Source organism: Numida meleagris, chromosome 4 (genome assembly GCF_002078875.1).
Source record: "Numida meleagris isolate 19003 breed g44 Domestic line chromosome 4, NumMel1.0, whole genome shotgun sequence".
Taxonomy (NCBI): Eukaryota; Metazoa; Chordata; class Aves; order Galliformes; family Numididae; genus Numida; species Numida meleagris.
The window spans coordinates 85,145,792-85,173,165 of record NC_034412.1 but is presented as its reverse complement, the minus strand read 5'-3'; the positions used below and the strand labels follow the sequence as shown (position 1 = coordinate 85,173,165).

Here is a 27,374-nt window from a genome sequence, read left to right as displayed (position 1 = left end):
TTTTTTTTTCCAGCAGGGGAACTGCGATGTTCTTAAGTTAGTGGCAATATCAGACCTTGTTAGCTGTCACACAAACACTGAAATCGACTTTTCAGCCTACAAACTGCTTCCTTTCACAAGGAAAAATTTTTTAACCAGCTGTTTGGGATTTGTGTGATTACGTAGTCCCAATAAACGTTGGACTATTTTTCATGCAAGTGCAACTCTGAAGTCTTGCAGTGCTACCACATAATACTAGAGATCCAGTACTTACAGCTGTCTTGCTAGGGGTGAACACTGAGACTCCTTATAGGAAACGACAGGTATGTACTTCCAACAGACTTTCCAGCCTATGAATGAACTTCAGAAAATGGAAGGTTAGTACAGGGATGTTCTCTTTTCAGAAACTGCAGTATCTAAATAATGTTTTACTGTAAAGCCTGACAGCACGCTGCTAAAACTTTTTGACAGGTTGGAAAAAGACTAGCAGAGACAAGCAGTCAAAAAAAGCAGCAGCAGATCAGTACTGAAAATGAATACAACCATTCAAAGCACCAAAGCAGAAAAGGCCTGTAAGCAAAGTTTTTATCTTTCATTCAAGCTATTCATTCAATTAATTAGCAGATGTTTTACACAAATTCAATGAAATGCAAGGCAATTTACTGGCGCATTGACTGCACTTATTTTATATTCCCATCAGCATTGTAAAGGTACTTAGAATAGATGGAATTATGTTATTGAAAAGCTTTCATAAAAGATGAAACACACTGAGCAATTAAGATACAACGTAAAACATCTTCCCTTTATTCAAATTAAGTTAGCATTTCCTGATCTTGATCTTCATTGTACAAATAATCTTCTATGCAAAATAGTTTATAAAATACTAAAAAAGATTTTATTGTAAAAAAAATAAAGTTTCTAGATATACAGTTACTTTGCACTATCACAAATATTATCCAGTATTTAACATTTAATTTTAATATCACAATACTCAAGTCATGTAAACCAATGGTCCTACTGGTAAGAAAACCACTTTTCAAACCCAAGTTCACCAGGGATTTGTTCAATATTTTCCACTTGTCACATCTCTGAGGGTTGCTCCAAAAGTAATGCCTCCTACTTTATGATATCAGCCTATGATGTCAGATGTTGATGGTATGGCAGTAGAGGTACAGTCTGACAAAATGGTGTTTAACAAAGAAGTGTGTATGAAGCGAAGATGTGTCAATGACTTCCTCCGCGAGGAAAAAAATTAAGCCCATTTGCATTCATTGATACTTGCTAAACATACATGGAGACCAAACAGTGGATGTGAGCACAGTGAAGCAGTGGGTGGTGCATTTCAGCAGTGGCAACAGTGATATGAAAGACAGCCCACGTTCTGGACATCCGTGCAGACTTTTTACGAGTGTGACATGCAGGCTCTGTCCATTGCTTGCAAAAAATGCATAGCTAATGCTAAAAAAAAAAGTCTAAGGTAACTGAGAATTTGCTTGCTCTATCATACAGTGTTCTTGTGCTCTTTTTATCTGTTGAAGTTTCTATGGAAACAAATAGGAGACATCACTTTGGGAGTAACCTGTGTATATCCTCACATCATTCTGATGGCCCGCAGTTGAATTGCACTCATATAATGAAATCAGACATTGGCCCCTCCTTTCCTCTATTATCAGATTTAAAGAAATAGTTAAATGGTTAGTTTTAGTACATCAGCTACACAGTGTAGTCACAGAAGAACAAAGATCCTCAAAACCAGAATTGAACTTGGCTGAGCAGCAGTGTAAAGGCAGCCTACATTGGATTCTGGGCATGTACCTTGATTTCTACCAGTACTCAAGCTAGGGGTTTAAAAACTAGCTCAGACCTCTTTACACTGCAGTGTAATCACAAGACAGACATATCTATTGCATGAAATGCCTCTAAGAAATTCTGATTTAGTAACTTGCGCCTTTACTGTTCCAATTCACTTTCATTCTGCAAAGTCTTCATAGCTAAACCCCAGAGGGTCATGCTAGAGAAGAATGGTCCTTCACTATTCTTGTATGCAACAGATGATGTTCGACTGCCTAGTGGCTCATTACAATGACTGTCCAAACTAACCATAGAGGAACGAATCATGGAAATATTATCAGACTCCAACGTTTCTTCTGCAGAAGATCCATCTACATCTGCATAAGCATATGGTGGTGGCGGAGGTTGCTGTGTCTGAGCTTTTGGGAGTTTAGCTGAATCCACATTCAATTTCTGTTGGTTTGCTGAGTCATGGTGTTGAATCGTTGATCGCAGCTTACAGTAAGAATCCGCAGAATTACCAAATTCAGTTGAATTTGCAGTTGGACGAATGGGAAATTTAACTGACACTGGTAACAAAGTGACAGACATTTCTTGGCCAAAAGAGTCAGAGCTCTGAGATTTGTCGAGATCAGAAGTTTCAATCCCTTGAGTAAACTCATCTAGTGTGTTTGGACCTTCATCAGTGGCTTTGCAATGCATTTTCTTGTGCCGTCGTAAAACAGCAGAGCGAGTGAAGCATTTGTTACAAGTTTCACAGGTATAGGGTTTTTCTCCTGTATGCGTCCGCACATGTCTACGCAGGTCACCAGAGCCTGCAAAACATTTCCCTACAAGACAGAAGTGATAACATTATGATTTTGTTCTTAATACAAGCACATAAACAAGTTCTAATTAGAGAAAGTATCAAGTGACGAGCTGTGGTACATCCCAGTTGTGGTTGTGGTACTTTTATTATAGGGTTCCTTCTGTTTCTACAAAACAATTACTTGTTTCTTCTCCTTGAACTGATGTTCTGTCTTGTGTTTCCAGTGCTTTAGTTTTGCCTCCAGAGACAGGAATATCCATTAATATTTGAAAACTGTGAGCACTCTCAATTTGTTTCAATCTTTGTGGTAGGAAAAAAAAGCGTAAAATGAAGATCAGTAGGATTCCTCTGCCTGGTAAAGCAGCATGCTTCTAATTATATTCTTCCAGCTAGAACTACATCATAGAAAGTAATGATTTGTTCATTAGAGAGCAACTATTCTTACAGTGCTCATAAAGTTAGCTTTTTTGTTAACTGTGAGCTAACATAATGCAGCAGTCCATTTTTTACACAAAGAATGCATCAAAGCTATTTTTAATGGCTGTAAATATTAAAGTACAATAAAATAACCAACTGTTTGCTTTTTTAAGAACCACGGGCTCAAATAACTCAATTACCACATTATAATAAAAAAACAATGACCAAGGGTGAACCAAGGCAAAGTATAGAAGCACAATAAAATGAGGAAACATTAATTTCCAGAATATGATTCAGACATCTCACGTTCTTCGGAAGAATAAAAATAACTTGGTACCTCTTTATGATTTTCTCATTTCACCTAGGTTGAAGATTATTTTGTTTCGTATGGACAGATACCAACTAAAATCAATCATATTATCTGAAAGCCCAGTGCAACTGCAGTCTGATTTTAGCATACTTTTCACTCTGCTTTTCTTTTTTTCAGAAAAGCCATTAAACAGTAAAAGTTAAGATTACAAATTACTGGAATAGTGCATATGGACTTTTTGCTTATGCAAATGATTTCGTAACACTTGATCAGAACTTCTTTGTGCATTTCTTACTCTCAGAAGACTACCTGGCTAAAACAGAAAAATGATCAAAAGACCACTAGAAGACAAGAGGAAAATAAATCCACTTAAATAATAGCAAAGCAAAGGTTTGTTTATTCTTTCACATCCTGCATGTCTGTATTTCCTCCCACTGATGCAAGATCTAACAGTTATAGCTTTTGTTGCTGCCTCAGGACATTACCAATAAAACATACCACAGTTAGACATCATATGGTAAGTACCTTCCTCCAAAGCTGATTCCTCAGAACATGAAAGAAATTATATCAATATAGCACTTAAGGGCAGAAAAGTAAGTAGCCTGCAGGATGCTAAGTAATATATGAGATACGGATAGGCTGCAATTTCTCAGAACCATGTTATACTAGGATGAATCACCGATTAAAGAGCAATTTTCAAACCATTTGGAAGTAAAATCTACCCAGCAGATTTTGAAAATGGATGTTCTCTGCTATGAGGCTTTGATCAAGTTCTGATTTTATTCCAGAAGTTGAAGCAAAGTAGCAAAATGTTACTATCAACTCTATGATTGACTCCAGTTAAATCTCAACAGCATTCAACTGGCAAAAAAAAAGAAAGGAAGGAAGAAAGATGCCACCGATAGCCAAGTGCTGTCAAATCTAGCTTTCAATTAGAAAACAAACATATTTTTGAAGCAGCCAGTATCAGTATTTCTATGGCAAACGTATGCATGCTGATTCCCTATTTCTCTTCTGTATTCTTCAACTGAAATTCACTTGTGAACTTACGGTAATTGCAACAGTTTAATACACTAGAAGATCTTGTAAGAAATCTTTGCAATGTGGTACTTCAATTTAAAATCATTTTCATTGCTATTCTGCTGACACTGTAAACTTTACTTATTTCAAAAAACTAAGATATAGCAAGCCTATGCACAGTAAATCTTACCACATGCTGAACAGCTGTATGGTCTCTCTCCAGTATGTCTAATCCTGTGCTTTACTAATTTTCGTTGCATGTTGAATGACTTCCCACATTCATCACAGGTGAATACTTTATCTGCTGTATGAGTCTTCTTGTGCTCCTTTAAATTACTGAAGTTACTGAATCCTAGAAAAATATGACAGAGACAGTCTATGACTTCTCATGTTTCAATCAAAAGACCTTCAGAGGCAGAAGCTTTGGTTCTTACCTACCTCTGCCACAGATATCACACAGATGAGGCTTTTCTCCAGAATGAATAATAATGTGACGCTGAACATCACCAGAAGCAGCAAATCTGTAACAGAATATATAAATTGTGTAACTGGGTTTACGAGACCCTTTCTTCTCCTAAACTGAGTATCATATGGAAATCAAATATAATGAACATCTGATGTTCCAAAGAAAAAGGTCTAAACCACACATACCCAAATTAATACATTTAAAACAAACATTTTGAAGTTGGCAATGGCTATTTAATTAAATGTATGCTAGAAAAAAGAAGAAAAAAACCCAAACCTCTTCACCATAAATGTTATTAATTTTCTCCACTTAACATAGTCTAAAGTACCAATAACATTCCTAAATTAGTGTTCTTTTTCACCTGTTAGCAGAAGGAACAAATATTTAATACTTTGCTTAAATCTGTCAAGGTCCCATACTGTGTAAGTCTCATATAATGGAACAAAAATTGAAATGATATGATCAAGTAATGAAAACAGAATTTGAGGTTAAGGTACAGAAAGGCATGATTTATTGTGCCTCAGACTGTTCAAAATATACACAACAGTATACATATATATATCCTTAACTAAAGATGCCAATGTAAAAAAATTATGTAAGGCCACAGACTATATGCAGTGAATATTATCTTATTAATGAGACCTGCAACAAAAGGCTTACATGTTTTAGTATTTAAACCCAATGTCTCCTAAACAAAATTTAGCAGCACGCTGCCTTAGCTCTTGACCCTTACTTTATCATGATGACTAAAGAAAACACAAACAAGTTTTAACACGGTAGCTTCACTGGAATGAACAATTCCACTCACCTTTTCCCACAGATCTCGCAAATGTACGGCTTCTCACCAGAATGTCGACGTAAATGCGTCTGGAGATTACCTGCCTGAAGGGACAGCAATTTGAACATTTAAACTCAACTATCCTGTTGCTGTATTCAGATAAACAGACAATTACGTTACCTATGAGACAAGCTTTTTATTTCTAACTCTGAGGCAGTTAAGACTACAAGGCATGTAGAAACTCCAGCAGCGAATTAAGACTACCATGTACTTCTAGTCCAAATTGCATATGTATGCAATTATATATTGACATGAACAGAGAAAAAGAGTCTGGAATCTAACATTCAGGAAAACAGATCCAACCATAAATAGAAATGACACTAACTACATTGCAGTCAAGAAGAAAACTTATTAGCAATATGGCTTATGTTTGTCTCATCTTCCCTGACCTACAAACAAAGCACTGTTATAACAGGATGCCTGAATTCACCTAGCAGGTTAAAAAGAAAAGAAAAAACACTTTTCTATCCACAAAAGACTTAGAGCTAAGTGCTCCAAAGCCATAAGTATTTACCCACAGCAGAAGAAAATAGAGCAGGATGTATAGAAATGAACAAATAGGATTACTGGTAACTAATTTTCATTATATATCTTTCCTCTCCCAGTCCTGTAAAAATCATGCCAGTCTGCCAGCAAGCCAGCTAATGACAATTAGACAAAACCATGTCACTAATGCCAACTTATTTTTTTAGTGCTTATGAGTGGTTAATCCACCAAGAGTCCAGTACTCAAAGAACAAGATACAACTAATCTTCATAGAAGAGCTGCAGATGTTTCAGAAAAAAATGCGTGAATTCTTGCAGGGTCCGTTTCTAACACTTCTGTTCTCTTTGATGGATAATTGCTTAGTTTTATCCAAGTACATTAAAGCGATATTTCTATCAGAAAGAAAAACGGGAATGCAAAGATTAACACATCCTCCTCAGTCACAGCAAGTCAGCAAAAATGCAAACCTCAATAATTTCTTCCTACTCCTTCAGATATAAATTACCTTTAACAATCAATCACTGTAATCACAGCTTACGATATACAGAACAGAAATACTGTAGACACGCATGCAAGACAATACTAAAAGGATGAGTGTGCACCCTGAGAGAACTTTCTTTAACCCTGTACGGTTTTTCAGGCAGACAATGAAATGGAAACAGAGAGGCATTGGTTACCTACTTCTGTAGGAGATAATGGGATGAAGTGACTTCTCCAAGAAGTAATTTATGCTCTGCAAAGACTGAGGATTTTTTGCAGAGGTGCTTCTGAGAGCAGCACGCAAGAGACAGAACCTTAACCTTTATCCATGCCACAAAACAAAATATGACAAATGCATGTTTTATTCTGGATTAGGAGAGAGTCTGAATATGAAGTGCAATGATTTTTTCTGAAATGCCTCCAGTTCAGGCATTTTTGGTCCAGAATAAAAGTATTTAACAGATAGCAGCAAGCAGCTCTATTTCTTAATTGTAATGCTGTATCAGTTCTTCCTAATGAGGGCACAAGCTTGTTATTAACTGCTCCAAGACAATTCAAAAAGTAAAAAATTTTGTACCTTGTCTCTTTCCTAAACCTGTAAGATGGCACACAACCTTGGCTAAAGCACAATATGCCATCCAAATGAAAAGGTGCAAGGGAACTTTTGAGAGGATTTCAGTAGAAGAAAATGTTTAGAATAATATTCTTACTGATCTTGGTTGCATACTATTCCTCACAAGTTCAGAGACTGGAGATACACTAGACTTGCTCTATTTGCAAGTGGCATGCTTTTAAAGAGAAGGAACTAATGCCTATCAGCTCCCAAAAGGAGCTCTGCAGAAGGCAGTGAGGAAGTAAGACAGGGTAACCTGGATCACGAGGAAGAGAAGGACCACGCTGCTACACATTGCTTACTAGTAGGGAAAGACGCGGGTTTGGAAGTTCAGAAGAATCCTTTATCTCAAAAAATCATGTATAGTTATTTGTTACAGACTATGAGTTGCTGTTTCAATTTTCCCTGCTTTCTTCAGTTTCTGTTTCACATTCCATCAAATGGAACACTGTTCCAGCTTAGTATGCCAGCTCCTGTTTAATTAAGTACAACTGCATTGTCTCCAAAGCCCAGAACATGAAAGCTTAAATAAGAAAAGCATTACTATTTCTCTGTCTGCAGGCTGAGAAGTTTAACAGAGAACAAGATCAGAGATGGCCTTTTCAGCAAAAAAATAGACAATAATTATCCTCAAATCTTATTTTGGTGTTGCTTATTTGCATGATTCAGAAGCAAGCACCTCGGAAGTATGCAAGTTCCTATTTGTGACAAGAAGTGTAATACACAAATTGAATGCTGTGGTTCATACTCTGGAAGTTTACAGATTCCAGAGTATACCTTCAGACAAGAACAGTAGCGGAAAGGGGAGGGAAGCTCACTAACAGCATTTAATCAAAAGGCAGAAATTTCTGTGTTTTTTTTCATTTTAAATTAAAGAGGAAAAATGCATGTTGCACTAGAGTCTGTCATATACACTGCATATGTGAAGTTTTCATTCCCTCTTCTCCCAAGGTAAAGATCTACAGCACAGGAAAGCACCGTGTTTGCCAGAAGTGCTTTTAAAGGAATTTGTGAATACCCACTTCTTTTAATGAGTGACTGTTCAGCCATCAAAATGAATGAAAAGGTAACTTTTTCTGGCTAACAAGCAGACCCAGATTTGCTCAAAATAGCTTGATAATAGCTTGCTCACTTGCAGTATATATTTAGTTCTGGACCAGATTGTGCAACTGCATCACGTACAGGGATCAAAGAACCCCCTGGTCGGCTGCAAATCTAGGGCCAGAGAAGCAAAGCACTAGTGGGTGGTAAGCCAAAGACCCCACAAGTCTAATCCTTAAACCAGGACCCATAGGAAAGATCAAAGTTATTTGCTAATTATGATGCAATCTTAGTATAAAAACATACTACTGACTCCCATAGTTCAGCGTAAATATTCCAAATAAGAAAACAGAAAAGAAATGGAAATTTTGGAAGCACAAGACAACTAGGCACCTAATTTCTAGAAGTACAAATGAGCTGTACTCAGAATAGCAAACGAGCACACAAGGGCAAGTTAAGACAATTACAGTGTAGGCCCTGTGTGTAAATAGGGAATTTCATGAGAATTTTCTTAAAAATTCTGAGTTTTGTAACTTTAGACAGACGATGCTGTACTCATTTATAGAAGAAAATGGAGCCCAATTATATAGACACACTTTTTCTTTAGACGATTCAAAAAAAATCTGCTTAATATACGTCATTTAGGAAGATTAAATTACATTGTGAATACAATGTATTATATGGAATTTTAATGTTTTTTGGACATCTATGTAAAAATGCTATTCAGAGCTTATGTTTATGCCTAAACATAAGGCAAAAGCACAGTCTGAGAACAGAAGTTCTATTTCAAACAGGCTGTGGCTCCATACAGATAAATATTCATTTGAAGATAAAATACATAACAGGCATCTACTGAGAGCAGACAGAATCAAAGGTACAAAACGCATCAAAGACATCCAAAGCACTTAACATGTTATTTTCAGATAAGATATTTAAATACTTTATCTCTAAAGTCAAGTCTGTCTGAGCAAAAGGTATCTAATCTACAGACACAAAACCAAGTTTATTTTTAGAATCAGTACACGGATGCATTTAATTTTCAAGTGTAAGTACTATAATATAAAATATTCCCACCTGTGAGAAGTGTTTCCCACAAATGTTACATTCAAAAGGTTTTTCACCTAAAAGAAGAAACAGAACATAGAACTTCTAATAGCTGCAGCAGAATACAAATACTTCAAATTTGTACACTTCCTTTTAATGCATTTAATGTAAAAAAAAAAAAAAATAATAATCCCCCAAAGGACACTTACCCATATATTTAAGGGGAAATTTAAGAAGGAAGTACAGCATTTACCATGAAGCTTTTCACAGCAGGCTTCTCAGAAACAGAATTTACATTTCAAAATAAATAGAAGAGTTTTGGTACGAAGAGGAGTGCTTTGTATTTTTTTTTTTAATACTTTTTTTTTCCAGATGAAAGGAGTACCATACCTTCAGGAACAGAATAGATGACAGGCTCCTACTACAACAACAAAAGCTATAGATAGTGCACCAGTCCTTCCATTCGTACACGCAAATGCCCTTGCTTAAAAAAAGAATACGGAATACAGAGAAGCTAATTTGGAAGGATTCAGTTTTCTCTGCTCAGTGAGTACCATACATCTCCAATCAGCGTACAGCCATTCACTGACCTCAAATGTATATCTGCCTTTCAGCCTGTGTACGAGTATCTGATAATTAACCATAATATTTCTGAAATTGTGTATCTAAAACTTTTATTCTTGAAACTGCCCCCTCCAGTATTTGAAAATAACTTGATGTTCCACCTAGAAAGTGACAGTACAAAACTTTAAGTATTTCTACTTCCTGATGATGAATCAAAAAGTTGGTCTAACAATTTGTATTTATGTATTCTAATATACACTCTCCAGATTTTTCCAGAACACCTCTTGGCCATTTGTAGCATTATCTTCCAGCAAGTATTCTCTGCACTGTGATTCTTCCTCCATCCTTGGAAGTGTTACGAGTACCATCTGCAATATCCAGGTGTGGAGGTTCCATTTTCCATCACTGCTGCCAAATATATGTGATATCATTTCAGCATCAAGGACCTGAGCAATTGCCTCAGATTTTAAATCACAGAGCGAACACAGTTATACGAGCTCACAGACAGGCAGCAGTCTTCAGGTTATGCAAAAAAACTTAAGCCTAAATCTATCTTTTCTACTTACTGAAGAATGGAAAAAGTTTCAAGAGAGCTTTTATCCAAAGATAAGATAAAAATAAACCAATAACTCAACAATAAATAGCAGAGGGGCTTGACTTTATTATGGTTCTAAATATGCAGAACGCTAGAAATTCTGATACTGAAAAAGCAAATACAAATGAAACCAACAGGGTATCAGAACTCTGGCAGCTCGGGAGGTTTCTGACAACCATAAAAGCACTGAGGTAATTTGGAATGGAACACAAAAAACATTAGTGGCGATTCCTGCAGAAATGACCTACACAAAAAAAGTTACTGTTGACTCAAAGATTATTACCTGAACAGAAATCCACCCTGAAAAAAAAACTGGAAGGGAAAAGGTAGAAGTCAAAGGCTCAAATTCCTCAAAACAATTGTTGTAGTCTGTATGCAATTTCCTTAGAACTGTACTGATGCACATTCTCTTTGCTTCAAAGAATTTAAGAGTTTTCTTTGTCCCATGATAAAGACAGAACAAAAAGGTTTGGTTTGTAAAAGAAACATCCAACCAGTTTTCAGAGATCATTTCTACATCTGCATAAAACACCAAACAACCAGGCATATTAAGCAGCCTATTGCAAGAACAAATTCTAGCAGAAATGCTGGACTACTGAGTGCTGTAGCATCCCTCAGGTAATGCATGGATAACTACTTCCTAGGCTCAGTTACTAAGAGTAACTGAGCTAGGAAGCTGAAGATGATTCTCCTCTGCTTGTCACTGGTGAGACCATACCTGAAGCCTTAAAAAGGCAAACAGGAAATCTTAGTGCTGTCTACAATCATTTAATAGGAGGACTGATGAAACCAGATTCTTCTTGAAGGTACCTGAAGTGATAAGACACGGGGCAACAGAGACGAGTTAGATTATCAGATATAGGTAAAGACTCTTTACTCCGTAAGAGTGGTCAACACTGGCACTGCTTTTCTGGAAGGCTGTGGAATCTGCCCCCAAAGATGCTATAAACTTGACTAGACAAGGTCTTGAGCTAAACAACCTAACCTAGTTTCACCTGCTTTAAGCACAGCATTTGGCCTAGATGACCTCCAGGAGGATTCGTCTAAGCTAAACTATTCTATGATTCTATGTCTGTCATTAAATTCCAAACTGAAAACCTTATCTGAGATCAACACTCATCTCCTCAAGGACCACTGATGGATCAACAGCAGCAGAGAAATTTGGGGGGAGCGAGGAAAGAAACTGAACTACAGCTGTGACAATGCTTAAACAAACATCCAGGAGACTTCTTAACCCTTGGACTGCTTTCTGCTTTTTATCATCTGTTATATCCTTCCTGTTCAACACTGCAAGAAGAAATGATGTGCACAAAAGTGCACAATAGTGAGATCAGAGCTCCAGAGGAGAAAGGCAGAAACAGTGTTCCTGAACAGAACGTACAGGTGAGGAACATAACCCACTAGGCATGGAATACTGGCAACTTGCTCAAGCAAAGCTCAGAATGAAAAGGTTGAGGATCAATATGATATTCCATGACAGGGTAAATGTTTCTGGTTTCTTCAAGCCCATTATGAGTTCTTTCCACTTTTTAAAAATGAAAAATGTTTTTTTTGTTGTTGTTGTTGGTTTTTTTTTTTTTTTTTTAAGTAACTGGTTTTTTACTAGGTAAGTAAGGAACATGTAAGAGGGAACCAGACAGGTTCTACTACAGAAGTCATACTAATTAAAATAGAACACAAGATTCAATCAAGTCAAATCCAATAAACTCTATTTAGAGATTCCTTTAAACAGCTGTTAGCAATACATTTAAAACAGCTACACAACAACATAAGTCATTCTATTGGAAACAAATTATGCCTGTGCTTCACACAGACAGCTCATCAATGAAACCACATTAATCTGTGAATTCTTTATTAGCTCTAGCATTCAGGGACAGAGAATTTCATGTGCTTTCTCGATAAGCAGGCCATCACAGCCTGTCACTTACACTGGAATGGCCACTTATGAGTTCAAACCCGGTTTCCTAATGTAAAAGGTCATTTTTAGTAACTTGCTTCCATTATCTGTTCACCAAAGCCACATTTGAAGGACTTCCAATACCACACCTCAATTTTCCAAATACTCTTTTCACACAAGTTGGCATTTAAAAAAAACAAATTAACATGACCAAAAAGTTACAGGCGAGCAAACAGGCATATCCAGTTATATTCTTGCAATGATTTTTTCATCCTTCTTGGATATCATTTTTATTTGTTAAATCCATGTTCTCAAACTCTGAGAGTTTATCACACATACAGAAGAATGTTAATGCCATGTTAAGTGACATTCAAGTTTGAAACTTCTGGAAAGCTGTTGGAAGAACATAGTATATGAGAACCAGCATGGAATTCCTGAATCTGGCATAAACCCAGACTAGTAGAGAGGACAGCAACAACAAAACCAACTCTAGGATCACTTTTCTTATATGGCATACAATGTTTCATTCCATGATTTGTGGAACATAAAATATCCGTCAGAGCTCAAATGAAGTCTAAGGGTGCACAAAATACACAGAGGTCAAAAAAGAAGAAATGAACAGCAACAAAATAACCTTGGAAAGCTACTGCAACCCTTTTCTTCATATTTCCATTTCCTTCACTGATACGCAGCTGCATCTACAGAAATGAAAATTTTGAAACACTTCTATCACGAGCCCTAAAGTGATTCCTATATAAAGTTTAGTACCCAGTCCATTTACTTAACCTTTAAGTTACAATGCATTACACAAGGTTCAAAGTTAACCTTACACCTTCTAAAATTATTTTATATGGTTTACCAGACTCAGAAGCATACAATAACACAAGTCCATTATACAAGCAATGCACTCTTAAAACAATCAAGAAGTCTAATGGGCACCAGAATTCATGAAGTGTAGATTCCTCCCAGTGACTAAGATATCTAAGGGCAAATTAGAACAGGTTTCTCACAGTTGGATTCTCTCTCCCGCATTTATTCCCTAGCAAAAACTCACATTTTACCAACTTCAGAGTCTCTCCCTCAGCTGGGACTTCTCTAGATGCTCTATCTTTTATCTGACCACCTACTCTCCTGAAATTTATAAGATTTTAAAATATACTCGGTAACGTCAGTTTAAATTCAACAACAGATTCAAAACAATACACAACGAAGAAAGAGAAGATGGAGTTAAAACACATGCAACTGTTTAACAGGAGAACAAATTAGAAAAGTATTAGTAATATACACATACAGATGCACTCAAAGACACTGAATAAAAAGTTCAAAAGACCAATGGAAATTGTTCTTATTTTCAGGTTCTGCTTTTTTTTTCTATTAATCACATGGATGAATAAATTCTTAGTACTCAGGATCAATTAATAAAAGCAATTAGTGTTTGCTAAGGACTCATTTACCATCAAGCTATGGTATTCTATGTTCATTTGTAAAGAGATGTTTATCCGACAAGATCTAGGCAGACACATTTGTGTATTTAACATAGGAAAGAGAAAGGCAAAAAGCATTCTACAGTACTGACCAAGAACAATGCCATCTCAAGGACATGGAATCAATGGCGTTACTTGACTAACTACAATATCTTTTAAAATCTCTTTTACAAAGCATTCCTAGTTGTAGAAATAAAATTGAATATGCTATTTAAACTGAAAAGACAAATTCGTTAATTCAAAATTAGACAGTCTTGCTTTTCACTAAAATGAGAAGGTACTTAAATCTGTTAGGTTTAAAAATAATATTACCTGTAAGTATTTAGAACAAAGCAAGTTCAAAATTTCTATTCGTTCTGTAGCTTACTTGTTTACAGGAGTATTACTTTGTAGATAAATATCATAAAAGAATATATTTTACAGGTTAAAAAGAATTGACTACCAAGCTCTGATCAGTTCAGTTTTACAATGAATATATGGTTAGAAAGAACCGCAGTTGCCTAGAACTCTTAAAATGTTTTCTTCTACTCATTTGCACTTTTGTTGTTATCTGCCTTAAAGACTTCTGGACAACCTGACCCTTTGAAATGCATGGAAAAAATTACATTTCATTGAAATAACACACAACATCCTTGAAAAAGAACCCCAGAAACAAATATGAGGTAGGAATCTTTAATACAATTAAAACTCTAGACTAAACTAGACTTAGTCTTACAGTCTTTATTACTACATGATTATTCATTAAAAATAATTAAAAAAAACACAAAAACACCTTTGAAAGCATACCCTTAACCAACATTTCTGAATCAAGAGATACAAGACATTCTCCTCAATCCAAATTTTTGGTCTGCAGACCAAGTTATTGGTAACTGTACCTGTATGGGACCTTTTATGGAGCTCCAAATTGCTTGGATGTTTGAAAGCCTTCCCACACAATTCACAAGTATATTGCTTCTGTGACTGAAGAGTCTGTGACTGTCCTTCTTGTTCCAAAGGACCCTGAGATCTTTCAATTTCAACAGTTTGCTCAAAATTCTCAGAATTTACCAAGTCTTCAGCTTCTTTTTCTTCAGCAACTCTGACATTTGTCACAGGAGTGCTACTTTCATTTACGGATTCATTTACTCTTGTTATTCTGCTGTCATCTCTTTTAGGCTCGGGGGGCTGCTCTGCAGATTTCTGAGATCTCAGAAAATTCAACTTTTTGAGGTGTACTGCCTTTTTCAGCCTCATCTGTTTGGTGGGCTGCAAAAGCATGCTTTCTGCATCTTGATCTGGAGCGGCTTCATTCAAGGACTGAACCAGAAAGTTTGATGGTAAATGTTCAGAGGTTTCCAGAATACATTCAGGGTGACTGACAGGACAAGAATTACTCTGTACTGCGTTTACTTCTGTAGACGTATTGTAAGAAAAGGATTGTTCTGCTACCCTCTCATTATTAGAGCAAGCATTTTGCTTATAGAACTGTTTGCTGTAAAAGTTGCGCAGTTTATAATAGTAACTTGGCTGTTTAAATGGATGTTCTGCACAGTTGCCATCTAAGGAGCTGTGTGACTGTTTCTGTAAATCACCTGAGGGTGCATGAAGATTAACAGACTGCGATGCATGAGAATGGTGGTCAGCCAAGACTTTGTTAGCCTGTGTGTCAGATGAACATTCTTGCAACAGGTTTGTTCCATAACTGTCATTGGCACAACTAGTATCCGCAGTCAAACTATTCTGCAGAGAAAATACACTATTACAAGGCATGCCGGTAGCTTGCTCTATGGCTGTAGAAGATTTTAAAAAGGTGTGGCAAATATTCAGCACATTTTGCACTTGAAGACATTGCGCGATATCCAACATAGCTTGTACATTGTCCTGACTAAGATCCAGATGGGAGGTATACATGAAGTCCAAGATCTGGCCTATCCCGCCTACATTTTTAATGTCCAAATGAAAGACATCATTCTTCTGGCCTGAAGAATTCTGAAAAAGGGTCCTGATAAAATAAGGCAAATGTTCAAACACACAAATAATTTACAACAATTTTGTAGGAAAAAAAAATACATATAGACACACACATCTCAAACAGACTGCCTTGGTATGAATAAAAAAACTTGTGCTATATGGTCTTATCTAATTTGTTGTGGTTTTGCAGATGAACTTCTCAAAACTGCTCAAATACTTGTTTTGTACTATTACCCCTACACTATTACACTTAAAGTAGAAGCTAAAGCAGAAGATTCTTTTTGTTGTTGTTGTTGTTGTTTTGGTTTTTTGTTTTTCTTTAGTATTCTGAAACCACATCCTATACTCGCCATTTCTTATCCAATGATCTTTAAATATTTGGTGCAAGATGTATTTATGGACTGTTTGCAACAGTCGATGGACCCAGAATGGTGTTTCCCCTTCTATTATAGCAATTAGGACATGAGAAATTTGCTGGTAAAAAGGAGAAGACAGACCCCAAAGTGAGCAAAATTACTCTCTCCAGGCAATTGAGTTTGTCTATCAATCATTATCAGTGAATCTTATTAAAGACTGTTCCGTTAGTTCTTTTTCTGCAAGTAGACAAGAGGATGGTAATAGTAAACAAAACAGCATTATTTTTCATTATTTTCAAATCCTTTCTGGCTTACACCAAAAAAAGTTTGGTGCTGAATGACCAGGTACTGAATGAGAGCCAAGCAGTCCAACCAATACACTGAATTGTACCTCCAAAGTATCTGAATTCACAAGACAGCATCAGAGCTGTAGCTCTTTGTATGCATAACAAGTCCTAGACTGAGTGGCTAGGCTCTGCCTCAGTCAGGACCTTCACACCTTTCCATTAATATCCCCAGTCTCTAAACTGATACTCCCCCAGTAAATAATGATGTACATATCATCTTCTTGGGTTAACTCACAAATTAGGTTTGTTGAAAGGTGGGCATAACATCAATGAGCAGTGAACCTTACGCAAAAGGAAGTTGAGGCTTAATGAAAAGCAGTTTCGGGTGCATCCTTGAGTCTAGCTGGTCCTATCCTTATACTTACATGCTACTCTGAAGCAAGTGTCTGTAGCTACTTTTTTCATAAATCCAGCTCATCTTACCTAAATTAAAACCAGAACTATAATAAATTGTTCTGAGTGGAGGAGTCTAAGTGAATTAGTCACATTCTAAGGAATTCAAGCAAGAATCGAGTGCCTAGCCCCTTTTAACAACTTCAAAAATTCAATCTTTGAGCATAATTCCACTTCATCATTAGGATTATAACATTACAGGAGAAAAAAAACACCTCTCTTCTTTTCTCCCTGTTTGTAACATGAAAACCATTTTCTTACATACAAATTGGTAGTCAAGCTTTTGAAATGTTTCAAGAAGCAAGATCAAAAAAACTGCCACATCTACCAACAGCTTATTCATAAACTAAGGTAAACACCATGATCAGTGATCCAGAATCCTCTGAACGGATCTCCTCTGGGAGATCAAGGGTGGGTGGGCTATATATAGCGAGTGGAGAAAAACACTAATGTTGCTTCATGAGCTACTTGTATTCTTAAAAACACATACTGTCTCTCCGACAATTTCTTCTACGCAGAGGTTCAATATTACCTATGTGATCAAATTTTGTTTTGTACACCACTGAACAGAAATGGACAACATGAATTGTTTCATCCATGATACCCTCTGGCTGGCTCAGGTCATATTCAGTACTACACTTCATGAAAATAGTTATCTTTGCATACTAAAATAGAGATTGCAGTATTTCATGCTAGAATCCATTGTATGAAGCACTGTAAGCAAATAAGAACAAGGAAATTCCAAACTCAAACTCTGTAGTAGTTAATGATGCATATCCAGAAATTAAATTAGGATGGCCTCTGTTTTGTTAGGTATAATACTTGACGTAGGTTAATCTCTGGACAAATAGTTTAACTTTTTACCTTCCACTCAAATAGTTACTTTGTGTGCAACTACCAGAAAAAAAAATAATAAAAAAAACCCAAAACACTTCTCAGGTAAAATCTCAAACAACAGCATTTAGTTCATTTTTTAAAAAAAACAGAAGAAATTTCCGCCACGTACCTGAAATACTGACTAAAAGCAGCTAACACATTTTTGTGTGCTTTGAAGCAGACACCTTTTACCACCAACATGCAGTCACAGAGAAGACCCTGAATGCGCTGCTCATGTAGCTGCTGGAGTAGATGACAACTATGGCTAGCAACAGTGTCCATGCTAGAAAGTCACATTACCTACAATGAAATACAATGCTAAAATGAATTTTAAATATCAACTCGCAAAATGAATTTAGAACATGAAGAACATTTTTACCATTTTTTAATCTCCCAAAGGAAACACCAGTTTAGACCTGACGCATGAGCTCTAAAGACACTTCTCTGTTTAAAGATCAATCACAGTAATGCTCATCTGTAGAAGTACAGCAGCAGTTACAGAAAATATTGATTTTAATGGAATGTTTCTTAAAACAAAAAGCTTCTGCAAAAATATGCAAATGGTGCCGCAAATACACTGATCTCTATAACCACAGGAAATGCAATGCAGACAACTTTAACAAGATTATATGGCAAAAACATATCAGACTTATAAAACTAGTAATATTTGTAGAGGACAACCTCACTGGCTTAATCCACTGAACTGGGCAGGGAGAACTCTGTAGCTGCATTGCCTGTATCATATTCATTGGTGATGCAGCTAAGCACATTTCTCACAGATGTGATTCATTAGACAAGCTAGTAGAGTAATTCTTTTATTTAATAAAATGTAAAGCCTCATAAAAGTCACTTTTTGAACATGCTGAAGAGAAAGCAACTGATATTAACCCCACACGATACATTCAGACTGACCTCTACACCTCTTTTTATTTTTGGTAAAAGCATGAAACTCCTGCCCTACATTCTGGTAAATACAAAAGGAAAATTTAAAATCTTAGGACAGTGTTAAGTTCTAGTTTTTTAACTAACAAATAAAGCAGAAAAATCACAATGCTTAAGTGTGAAAAGAGTGCAGTTACCCCCATTTTCAATTCTGATAAAGGGTTATAGCTCCCCACTTTAACATACTCTGTTACCACACGTTTCCTTTCCTCCTGGCGTATTAAAGAGGTGTCGCACTGTACTTTTTTATCCCCTTACTTCATGTTGTCTTTTACCAGGCTTCAAAATAAATAAGCCACACCTTTTGCTAGCCTCCCCCTGGGCGCCTGACAAGGGCTTTAGCAACCCACGAATTCGGGCTTCCTCAGCAGCCAGGATGCCTCGATCTCCCTGAAGGACACCCACGACGAGCTACTCTCAAGCAAGAGCAGCTCCAGCCTCATAGCCGCTATTCACGCGCAAAAAGAGGCTTCAGAATCGTCTCAGACCTTCGGGATCCCCTCTGCGCGGAGCAGGGGAAGGACGGAAGGATGACGGCGGGGAAGGGAGAGCGAGGCAAGCACCGAGAGGAGCGGGGCTGAGGGAACAGAATCGCGCGGCCTGACAGACGGCCCCGCTCAGCCCAGAGCTTACCGGCAGCGGTCACCTCCCAGCTCCATCCCAGCGCCAGCCCCATACGCAGCCTCCGCCCGCCGCTTCCGGCGCCGCTCCGTTCGCTTCCGCTTCCCCGGCGGCCCTGGGCAGGGGGAGGTGGCGCAGGCGCAGAGCGGCGGCCGAGGCGCGCGTGGGGCGGCGGGTGCACGTGCGGCCGTTGGAGGCGGCGGTTGCGGTGAGGGGGAGCGGGTCCGGGGATCGCCGCCTGCGGAGCGATGGCTGTGGCGGGGGGAAAGGCCTCGGAGGCGCGGCGGAGCCGCTGAGGAGAGTCCCTGGGTGGGCAGGCCCTGGGGTGCTGCAGCAGGAAAGGGAGGGCGTAGGGAAAAGCCGAACTGCAAGGGTGTTAAACGAGGGAGGTAAGAACCGGATCAAATGGTGACAGCGGGGACCTCCTTGTCTCTCCAGGGCTGTGCTTGTGTGGGGAGGAAAGAGACTGGCCCCACCTCGTAGCAGTTGCGGACCCTCGCCGCGATGGTCGTCTTCACGTGCAATGCGTGCGGGGAATCCGTGAAGAAGGCGCAAGTTGAAAAACACGTGAACGTTTGCAGACATTGCGAGTGCCTCTCTTGCATGGATTGTGGCAAGGATTTCTGGTAGGTAAATGATGGCAAGCTGCCTTGTTCACTCCTCAGTGGTTGTCACAAATCCAAGATTTTCCTAGAGCGTGTTAGAGTTAACTTTGGCAATTTCTGAATAATTCAGATTTCTGCTTTAAAAGCACACAGGTTTGTTTCAGGCTCGATCATTCAAGTGTGAACAAGGGCTTGGAGGTTCTCCTGCACTGGCAGGAAGATGTGTGGCACTGCGCTCACTTGTCCAGAGCAGCTTTGTGCACCTCCCCTGATCTCGCCTGGACGTTGGTGTCAGACTGACAAGAGTCAGATGCAATTAATGTTGTTGCTGGGAAGGCCATCAGCAGTAGATACAGCTGTCATTGGAACTGAGTATATACATTAAGACCAGTTCTACAGGCTAGATACCACTTCTGGGCATTGTGTGAGGTTGGGAATAACATTCAGAATTTTGAGTTTGTCACTTCTCATAACTTAGAAGACAGCAGGGCTACTATCCACTTTTGAAATATGAATTTGCGTAAGTAAATAAGATCATCCTCAAATAATCACGGAGTTATTGAATGGCTTAGGTTGGAAGGGACCTCAAAGATCATCCAGTTCCAGCCCCTGTGCTGCAGGCAAGGTTGCCAGCCACTAGATCAGGCACCACATCAGATTGCTCAGGGTGCTATCCAGCCTGGCCTTGAACACCTCCAGGGATGGGGCATCCACAGCTTCTCTGGGCAGCGATTTAATGTTTCTGTCTCTCAGTACTTCATCAACGAAAGATTAAAATTGTTGTTATTCATTTCTTTTTGAGGGGCCGCACGCATTGATTAGAACTGCATTACCGCATTAGTGTATCCACATTCGATGTAAGCAGTCTTACAAGCAAGTACTTTAGTCATGTTGAACTTTTCTCATATAGGTGTTGACAGTATTGAGGCATAAACAGTAGATGCTATTACTTCAGTTTGTTGGTTACTGAAGTCTGTTTGGAGGACTGAACGCTTTAGTGAACTACAGTTAAAAATCTTGTCTTCAGGGGTGATGACTATAAGGACCATGTGAAGTGTGTAACTGAAGACCAGAAGTATGGAGGAAAAGATTTTGAAGCCAAAACTAGCAAAGGAGATGTTAAACAACAGGAGTGGCTTCAGGTAAGGTTTATACTATATACGGATATGATAAACAACTGTTGATTGTAAAGACATGAGAGGCTGTAGTAAATGAAACCAAAGATCTGTTTTTTTCCCAACATCTACAACATTCTTTTGGTAATTCCTTGGCACGTCTGTTGCTCATTCTGGTGAGAAATATACCATTTGTTTATTTTGAATGTCTCCTACTAGTCTGCTAGTTTCCACAGTTCCACTGTATCCTTGTGAAATGAGGTTACAAGAACAATATTAAATGTTCAAGATTGGGAGAAAATGAAATTTACCCTGTGTCATAATGTTTGCTGTTTCCTTCTCTATTCGTAATAATTTTTATGAATTGAATTGCCTTTTTTTTTTTTTTTTGACTGCTGCTGATCGTTGTGCTGGCATTTTCAAGGAACCGCCAATTTGAACCCCAAGATCTTGCTTCTAAGTTCCACTGGTGTACCTAAAGCCTACTACATGGATAGGAAAAACAATGTTAACTTCCTGTGTATGCCACTTCACATGAATTTGTGTTGAATTTAATTCACCTTTTTATTACCTAGTCATTTGTTCTCATTAGATTTTTCTGGAATTCTTCATGGTTCTCATTCTGAGTAGCTTCATACTTTCAGGAAAATTTTCCTGCCCTCTTTTTAGATTTATAATATGTTGAATAGCAGAAGCCCCAGTAAGTTCACAGGAAATGTCTCCCTCTGTTTCGATCCTAATAACCTACACTCTTAGAGCTGTTAGTTTCCTTTAAGGGTTTGTTGGCTTCTATCTCATAGAAGATGACCTAAAAGATTACTAAACGATATACATCCACAAGTCATATCAATAATACCATTAAAGCCAACAGATTAATGCCTTTGTTGAGATATAGTAGTGTTTGAGTTTCAAAGACAGCATGATATGAATGCCACTGCCATGAAAAGCACCATTCTTCACTAGTAAATACCTTCTACGCAGAAGAGTGATGAATTACTGACGGGTCCATAAAACCTTTCAAGCAAGTGGATTTTCAGAGGTATAGGAACGCTGTCCAGCATCCAGTGGCTGCATCTTAAATAGTGGGAAGCTCAGAGTATAGCATGAGCTTTTCCCCACAACAAGCAGCAGTGGTGCTCAGATAACTGCTCCATGGTCTAACCTCCTCTGTTCTTTTGTGCTGGCATAGCTATCATAAGAATATGCCTGAACTGTCTTGGGATTAATGGTTACTGAAGCAGGCGCTGCTGCCAGAAGAAATGCATGTCAACTGTGGCCTCAAAGGTGGCTTGCTTTTCACAGTTAATTCCAGAAGTTAAAATGTTTGCAAAAGATTGCAGAAAACAGTCAGTTGAGAGTTCATTTTCTTAATGCAAGCACTTTTCACAGTGCAGGATTCCCTTTTATGATATGGTTACTTTTCTTTAAAATGTAACTTGTACAGCAGAAAGCATCAGTGAGCAGTCCTGCTTGCCTCTGCTTAGCACCAGAGTGTAAGTATTTATACAGGTAACTGGTGCTTATGATAAAACTACAGGTTAGTGTTTATTCTCAAGCTTTTTGAATGGTTTTAGTAGGCTATACAGTTTGTGGGTGATTTTTGTCCAATGGGCTTCCAGCTTTCATACCTTGCATGCATCATTTGATTATTATGCTTCTTCACTGATTTCATTCTGGTTTTCTTCATTCAGAAAATTCATGAAGTAATGAAGAAACCCAATATAAACCCTAAAGTGCGGAACATTCTGGAGCAAATGCGTTCCTTTGGTAATATTCCAAGAAAAAAAGTAAAATTTCAGGTATGTTTTAAGAGCTTTGTAGTAATCTGTGCAGTGAACTTAAAAATAGACTTTCCTAGTGAGCGTCACTCTAAGAAAGGTAGAACAAATCGCTTTATTTGAGCATCAGGAAGGGGATGATGTAATAGCCAAGTTCCAAATAGGAGATGTTTGTAAATTATTTCTCCTTTCATAAAAGGTGTCTAAATGCAGTTTTGACTAGTTATTAGGCCAGAGGCTCAAAAAGTTGTTTCCCAGACGTAGGGATTAAGCTTGGATGTGTAGGCTTATTCTTTTTTAATTTTTTTTTTCATTTTGCAATTGCTATTGAACTATTGTATTGTATTGCTATTGTATTCTTAGACATTTTTAAATAATTTTCATGTCTGTGGCTTAGGTATTGCCTGGTGGATGCAAGAAACTGGTTTTTTAGGGAGTTTTCCTGTTGATTAGCATTCTGAGTCCCTCTCGCACACAGGGTGCTTCACTGAACTGTGCTTCCCAACCACAGCAGACTCTAAATGCTTTATGTGGTATCTGTAAAGAATTACAAGCTGGCCTCTCCTCCACCTCATTTTGTGTCTCAATTTGTAAAGCTGAGAGAAAATCATGATTGCTTCTAGGTGATTCAGATAGGACATAATAGAGCTGTGGTGAAATTGCTGCCAGAGAGCTAGCTAGAAGGTTAGACTAGTTTGACAAAACTGACAAAAATGTTCTAAGCAAGGAAAGTTCTATTTTCAAGAAGCCTTTTTCTTTTTGGTAAGATGTTGCATTGAAAGATCAAAAGTTTTTGCAGTCCATTGTTCCAGTTTACCAGTGCAGCCTTCCCAGGTATCCCTAAAGGATCATTTGCTTCTAGTGAAACAAACAAGAACAAACGCTTAGTATTTTAGCTCATACAAACAGTCAAAAGGTTTGGTAGGACATACATACAACTAGTTCTGTTCAAAAGCTTGAGGATACCGTTTTTTGTATATTGATCTCACCTGGATTTGGTGAGGCAACGGACAGGCATGGCATAGACTTTTAACAGTACGCTACGCAAAACAATTTAGCGTTGAGTTTTAAGGGATTCATAGAGAATAAACATCAAACCAGGTCTTCATCGTGCAAAATAACAAATTCTTAAATTTAGAAAAACAGGAACCAAATATATGATAATCAGGAAAAAAAAAAGAAAAAAGGAGATGCACTTTTTGAAGTTATTGGTAGTATGCTCTTTTTCTTTCCTGCACAGAACTGGATGAAGAACAGTTTGAGAGTTACTGACAGCACTCTGCAAAATCAGGTGTGGGATATTTTTTCTGAAGCAACTGGAGATGTAAGTTAAGTCAAACACGTATCATGTATATGGTGTATTTACATAGTGCAACATATACCATAAAACATAGGAAAACAAAATTAAGCCAAGCCAAAGTTTTTTGTTGCAATATAACATTTCTTCTGTGGTTGTGAGGTTATTAGCATTTAGGCTGTTAAGTTAACAGAAGAATCAAGCCACAGTGTTTAGTACTGGTGTTACCTTCTGTAATAAGCTTGGCTGAATTCAGGATATTGGTGTATTTCAGGAATTATGTAGTGGAGAAAAGTTGAATTATCAATAAAGGCATGTCAAAATTGTAATACTCTGTCTTTCAAAAAAGGCGTCAAGTAAAAAAGAACAAGACAAACCACAACAGAAGGATGTAGTACAGTCTGCAGAAAGTGGGGAAGAAACAATGGCAGAAGAAAATGGAGCTACAGATGGTAAAATCGAGCGGAAAAAGAATAAGAAAGAACGGAAAGAAGAGAGACAAAAGAACAATAAGAAGGAGAAAAAAGATTTGAAATTAGAAAATCAGCCTGTGAGCTCAGAAACAAAAAAGAGTAAAAAGTCCAAAAAAGAAAAGGAGAGCTTGGAGAATGAATTTGAAATAAATGGAAATGGCCATCAGAATGAAATAGAAGAGGAAACAAATGTCAGGAAACGCAAACATAAGTATGTAGAAGGTATCTATCCTCCTTAGTGTATTATTGTCTCCAGACTTTTGTCAGTGCCTGAAGGATCAATAATCTACTTCGGCAGAATTTTTAAAAGTAATTAATGTTAGATATACAAATTTGTTTTTTTTTTTTTTAACATAGTGGTTGCAATACTTGTACACAACATGAACATCCTAGCAAATACAAGCTTATGTTACAAGAATAGAACCATAGTCATTATGGAACTTTTCTTCTAGTTTTATCACTTTTTCTGTGTATGTATTTCATCTCTAGAGGAACCTTGCATCACAAAGAAGAAAATGAAAACTGAAAGCATGTCAGAAGACATGGAAACAGAAAACACCAATGGCAATGAAGAAACTGTTGGAAAAGGTAAAGGTATTCTGAAAGGGGAAGTAGAGAGGTTACAAAACTGTACTGCAAAAGACGTAGTGCAGCAAGCCGTGAAGTAAGTTGTGCCTCAGGCATAACATTCATGTATCTGTTCCAGAGGAGGAAGCCTGTGCTACACTTTACACCTAATGCTGAATTCTTATGTTACTTCTGTGCTGGCAGCCTCTAGCTACACTTAATTTCACTGGACAGTGAGGAATTTTGCATATTTGTTTCACCACATTAGGTTTCTTCCTTGCTATCATGCGCCTTAGCCAACGTAGAGGAAAAATGATAGCAGCTTTGTATCTGTTTTATCTTTTACATCACCATTTTTTCTAATTGAATCCTAAATTGGAGTTATCTGTGTTTGACTTGGTTTATGCTTAGATAAGCCAAGGCACTTCATTATCTTTGGGGAATTCCTGTCACTGAACATGCAGAATGTGTATTATGTAAAGGTTACTGGTTTATAGCTGAAACACGGGAGCTAAGTAAAGCCAGTCTTGACCCTAGCTGCTCACGTCGTATGATGGTTTTTCATGGATATCCGATTAAAATCTTGAGAAACAGCCTACCTGACTTTATGCTTATGACCCTACAACAGCAGGGTGTCTTTAGGCTAACAGTGTACTGTGATGGGAGCTGAACTGGTTCTAGAAGTAGTACATTGAAGGTTCCTATCACAAGAAGACCTGGTATACTCACAGTGCTATATGCCTAATAATTTTCTAGGTAAATTCAACTGGAAAGGAACCATCAAAGCTGTTCTGAAACAGGCTCCAGACAATGAAATTTCAATTAAAAAACTAAGAAAAAAGGTACAGTACACCATCTTTTTTTTAGGTTTTAATTCTTTTTTGGTCTTGAATTTTTTTCCTGTAATGCTGAAGCTTGTAAAATCCTGTTCCTGTCAAAAATGTTTGACATTACTTAACAGAACATCAGTTAACAGAATGACTAGAACTAGACATGTTCTTTAGGACTTAGTAGAATACAGACGTAAGTTCTGCAAAGGCATAGCATAATAGATTCTGTGCTACTTTTAATACAGTAACGTGAATGTATTACTGCTTTAACTGGATCTTTTCTAACTCAAAATTGTTCCTCTTTCTTTGTGCAGGTTATAGCTCAGTACTATGCAGTAGCTGGTGAGCATCACAAATCAGAAGAGGATATTCTAGTCATATTTAATAAGAAAGTGAACAACAATCCCAAATTTAAAGTTTTAAAGGACAAAGTGAAACTCCTGAAATAAGTTTTCATACTTTCCATAATGTTTGCATTGCAGACTGAGTCAAATTCTGCTGTCAAGTGGACAGACATCATGCATTGGTCTCAATTTAAAATGTTTGTGTATGGGAGAACAGAATTTAAGGCAGGATTCCTCTTCTTTTTCTAGATTTATCGCAGAATATTTTGGAAGTGCTGCATATCTGTTTTCAGATATTTTTTAATTTTTAAGAAAAATGTATATTTTTTTGTACAAGTTTTAAGAGACATTGAGAATAGTAGGCAACAGCTGTATTAAAATTCTTCCAGTAACAGGTTTAATTTATAGGCATGAATGTTTAATCAGGACCAGGGTTGTGTGGCTTTTTGTAGAAACTATTGTAAGAGCAATAGGACTTCCATATTCAAAACCTCACCATGGAAAAATGTTTTGTTGTGATACAATTAAAAATGGTATGACTGATAGTTCCTTTCTGCTCTGTAGCTTGTGTACACAGGCTTTAATAACCTCTTAATTTTGTGTTGTAAAGTGCATAATTACAGTGTCTGTAAAGTTCATGTATATAAGATTGCACATTCAGTGAAAATCTGAAGACTGTTACCTGTACATGCATAGCTACTTAGTGTTACAATTAGTACTACAGCTGACTAAATTATAAGTGATGTCACTTAAGGTAAAAATTGACCAATGAAATAAATGACTGTAAAACACCACCTTAAATATAATAAATCTTGTCAGTTTGTGATTGTACCAACAACAAAAAAAAAAACAACTCAGAAAAAAACCATGCATCAAATCCACAAACTCTACATCATTTTTTGTATTGCAGTCACTGAAAGAATTTTAAAAGGACAGAAATCTTAATTAAAATACCTAAATTTGTAAAACTACTGAATATATTAGAAGTATGAAAATTTTAAATGTCTGGGTCTAGTTTGTCTGAGTACATATTTGTCTTGTTAATAA

General features: G+C 37.4%; 2 protein-coding genes across 4 annotated transcripts; one reads left to right on the top strand and one right to left on the bottom strand.

Moving 5' to 3' along the window:
- On the bottom strand, positions 755-19,414 carry ZBTB49 (zinc finger and BTB domain containing 49). Of its 2 annotated transcripts, none has more exons than XM_021396637.1 (8): positions 19,331-19,414; positions 17,886-18,055; positions 14,709-15,814; positions 9,324-9,370; positions 5,600-5,673; positions 4,764-4,846; positions 4,516-4,677; positions 755-2,600 (listed from the first exon to the last, which is right to left on the bottom strand). In XM_021396637.1, the coding sequence occupies exons 2-8, from the start codon at positions 18,035-18,037 to the stop codon at positions 1,930-1,932; spliced, it is 2,295 nt and encodes a 764-aa protein (XP_021252312.1). In that variant the 5' UTR covers positions 18,038-18,055; positions 19,331-19,414; the 3' UTR covers positions 755-1,929. The 2 variants fall into 2 exon arrangements, with proteins under 2 accessions (XP_021252312.1, XP_021252313.1); XM_021396638.1 differs by lacking the exon at positions 19,331-19,414 and adding an exon at positions 19,186-19,324.
- On the top strand, positions 19,398-27,249 carry LYAR (Ly1 antibody reactive). 2 transcript variants are annotated; one of them, XM_021396639.1, is made up of 9 exons: positions 19,398-19,526; positions 19,757-19,944; positions 20,951-21,065; positions 22,730-22,837; positions 24,057-24,140; positions 24,463-24,808; positions 25,076-25,174; positions 25,910-25,995; positions 26,298-27,249. In XM_021396639.1, exons 2-9 carry the CDS (start codon positions 19,823-19,825, stop codon positions 26,430-26,432), a joined length of 1,095 nt encoding a protein of 364 aa, XP_021252314.1. In that variant the 5' UTR covers positions 19,398-19,526; positions 19,757-19,822; the 3' UTR covers positions 26,433-27,249. The 2 variants fall into 2 exon arrangements, with proteins under 2 accessions (XP_021252314.1, XP_021252315.1); XM_021396640.1 differs by having other exon boundaries at positions 19,501-19,627.